Source organism: Mesoplodon densirostris, chromosome 8 (genome assembly GCF_025265405.1).
Source record: "Mesoplodon densirostris isolate mMesDen1 chromosome 8, mMesDen1 primary haplotype, whole genome shotgun sequence".
Classification (NCBI taxonomy): domain Eukaryota; kingdom Metazoa; phylum Chordata; class Mammalia; order Artiodactyla; family Ziphiidae; genus Mesoplodon; species Mesoplodon densirostris.
In genome coordinates this window covers 6,771,886-6,773,862 of record NC_082668.1, presented here as the reverse complement: position 1 = coordinate 6,773,862, position 1,977 = coordinate 6,771,886, and the positions used below count along the sequence as shown (strand labels likewise).

At 47.2% G+C, this 1,977-nt stretch overlaps 1 protein-coding gene across 1 annotated transcript; it reads right to left on the bottom strand.

Annotated features, from left to right (window-relative positions):
• Positions 1 to 1,031: 1,031 nt before the first annotated feature.
• LOC132495185 (dnaJ homolog subfamily B member 3-like) lies at positions 1,032 to 1,748 on the bottom strand. The gene has a single exon (XM_060106889.1). The coding sequence runs from the start codon at positions 1,746 to 1,748 to the stop codon at positions 1,032 to 1,034; it is 717 nt and encodes a 238-aa protein (XP_059962872.1).
• Positions 1,749 to 1,977: the final 229 nt, after the last annotated feature.

Genomic DNA, 1,977 nt, shown 5'->3' with positions numbered 1-1,977 from the left:
AGATGTGTGTGTGTTTCATCACTCAATCAATATTCCAAACTTTCCACTATTCCAATCCTTCCAATATTTCTGGCTTTTGTCAATCTAACTTGAAATGAAAATACATCATACATATGGCAATGGGATAGTTTTGTGTAGCCTATGGAAATGCTTTTTTACATTTCCAGCATTCATAGTTGTAGAACCAGTTTGGGTACAGCCAGCAATTGAATAGTTTTTGAGTCATCACCGTTTTTTTTTTTTTAATTACTGTTTAAGTCAAGTTATCTTAATAGTGTCCTAAGGATCCTATTAACTAATGGTAACCATGAGGAATTTAAGTATTTTGCCTAAGCCTTTGGAGGGAACACCCTCCCTGCTAACACTGACTTCAATCCAATGAAACCAATTTCAGACTTCCGACCTCCAGATCTCTAAGAGAATAAACAGACACTGTTTCAAGCCACCAAGTTTGTGGTAATTTGTTACAGCAGCCATAGGAAACTAATACATCGCCTATGCCAGGTTTACCTGTTTTTAAAAAGCCTAGGTTTACCGCTATTTTTAAACAGTCAACTATTACTATGTCACCAGCATTATGTAGAACTAAAAACCATCTGTAAGCCAGGAGTATTATTCATATATTCATATCTCTTACTACTTTGAGCTAAAAAATTGAAGTAAATGTATTTATCTTCACAATGTTAACTTCAGAGCGAGCTACTTGGCTTACACTTCAAACAAAATTGAAAGGCAAGGTTCAAAGTGCGGTGGTGAACATTCTGTCTTAGTACCATGAAATAATCACTGTCAGCCTTGGGATGTTTAATAAATAGCAAAGTGCATACAGAGATTTACCACAGTTTTAAAGAAAAACAGAGGTCCCATTCTGTGGTCCCAACAACAACAAATAGGCATCGCCTTGAACTGTTTCTAAATTCTTGAATACAGTTGTTTTGAAAGTAGAGTTCGCTTGCAATCTTAAAAAAAAAAAAAAAAAAGAACGTCCTGCTCTTCCTCAAAATGTGCTCTGAATTAAACGTGGACCAGAATCACTTGGTGTCAAGGCGTAGCAACTGCTCTTTGCCATTTATTATCACGGACTTTAACTCTCCATCTTCTTCCACCTCTATCCTTTCTTGGCCATTCTCAATGCTTCTCTTGGTGGTGATCTTCTTGCCATGAATGATTTCGGAGGAAGTCGACGTGGATTTGAAGTTGCCCGTCCCACCACTACAAGACATGGAGAAGGAAGAAAGGTCTCCATTCCCCAGGGAACCAAAGGAGGTAAATCCTGTATCAAAGGAAGAAAAACCGCCTCCAAATGCTGGAAATTCACTGACGGTGGAGAAAATCGGTGCGGACCCTCTGCGTCTGCTTCCTCGGGAGTTCCTCCGACCGCCCAAAATGTTCTCAAGCGGGTCTCTGAAGAAGTGAGGCAAAAACGGGTCCCGGCCGCCGAAGAACTCCCTGAAGATGTCGGCCGGGTCCCGGAAGGTGAAGACGCCCTCGAAGGGGTCCCCGAAGGGCCGGCCGCCCCAGCCGCCCTCCACTCCCGCCTCGTCGTATCGGTCGTAGACGTCCCTCTTCTCGGCGTCTGACAACACCTCGTAGGCCTGGGCCACTTGTCTGAATCTCCTCTCCGCCTCCTCCTTGTTCTCAGGGTTTTTGTCCGGGTGCCACTTGAGCGCCAGCTTGCGGTACGCCTTCCTGATGGCCTCGATCGAGGCCTGGCGGGGCACGCCCAGCACCTCGTAGTAGTCCACCATGCTGGACGGCCGGGCACGGCCTGCAGGCCAGGGACAGGGCGAGCGGTGCAGCCGTCAGCCCTGGGGCATGGGCCAGAGTGCCCACCAGGCCCGGCTGCCAGGAGGGGGTACCCCTTGTGACGAGGCCCGCCCCTTATGACGAGGCCCACGTCTCACTGGCTGAGGCCACATCCCAGAATGCTCTCCCCACGAGGCGCTCTGTGACGTGTTTCACGCAGGCGTGGAGGCC

Bases quoted from the DNA above. Each gene is read 5' to 3' on its own strand.
- LOC132495185 (XM_060106889.1), bottom strand. From the start codon at position 1,748: ATGGTGGACTACTACGAGGTGCTGGGCGTGCCCCGCCAGGCCTCGATC.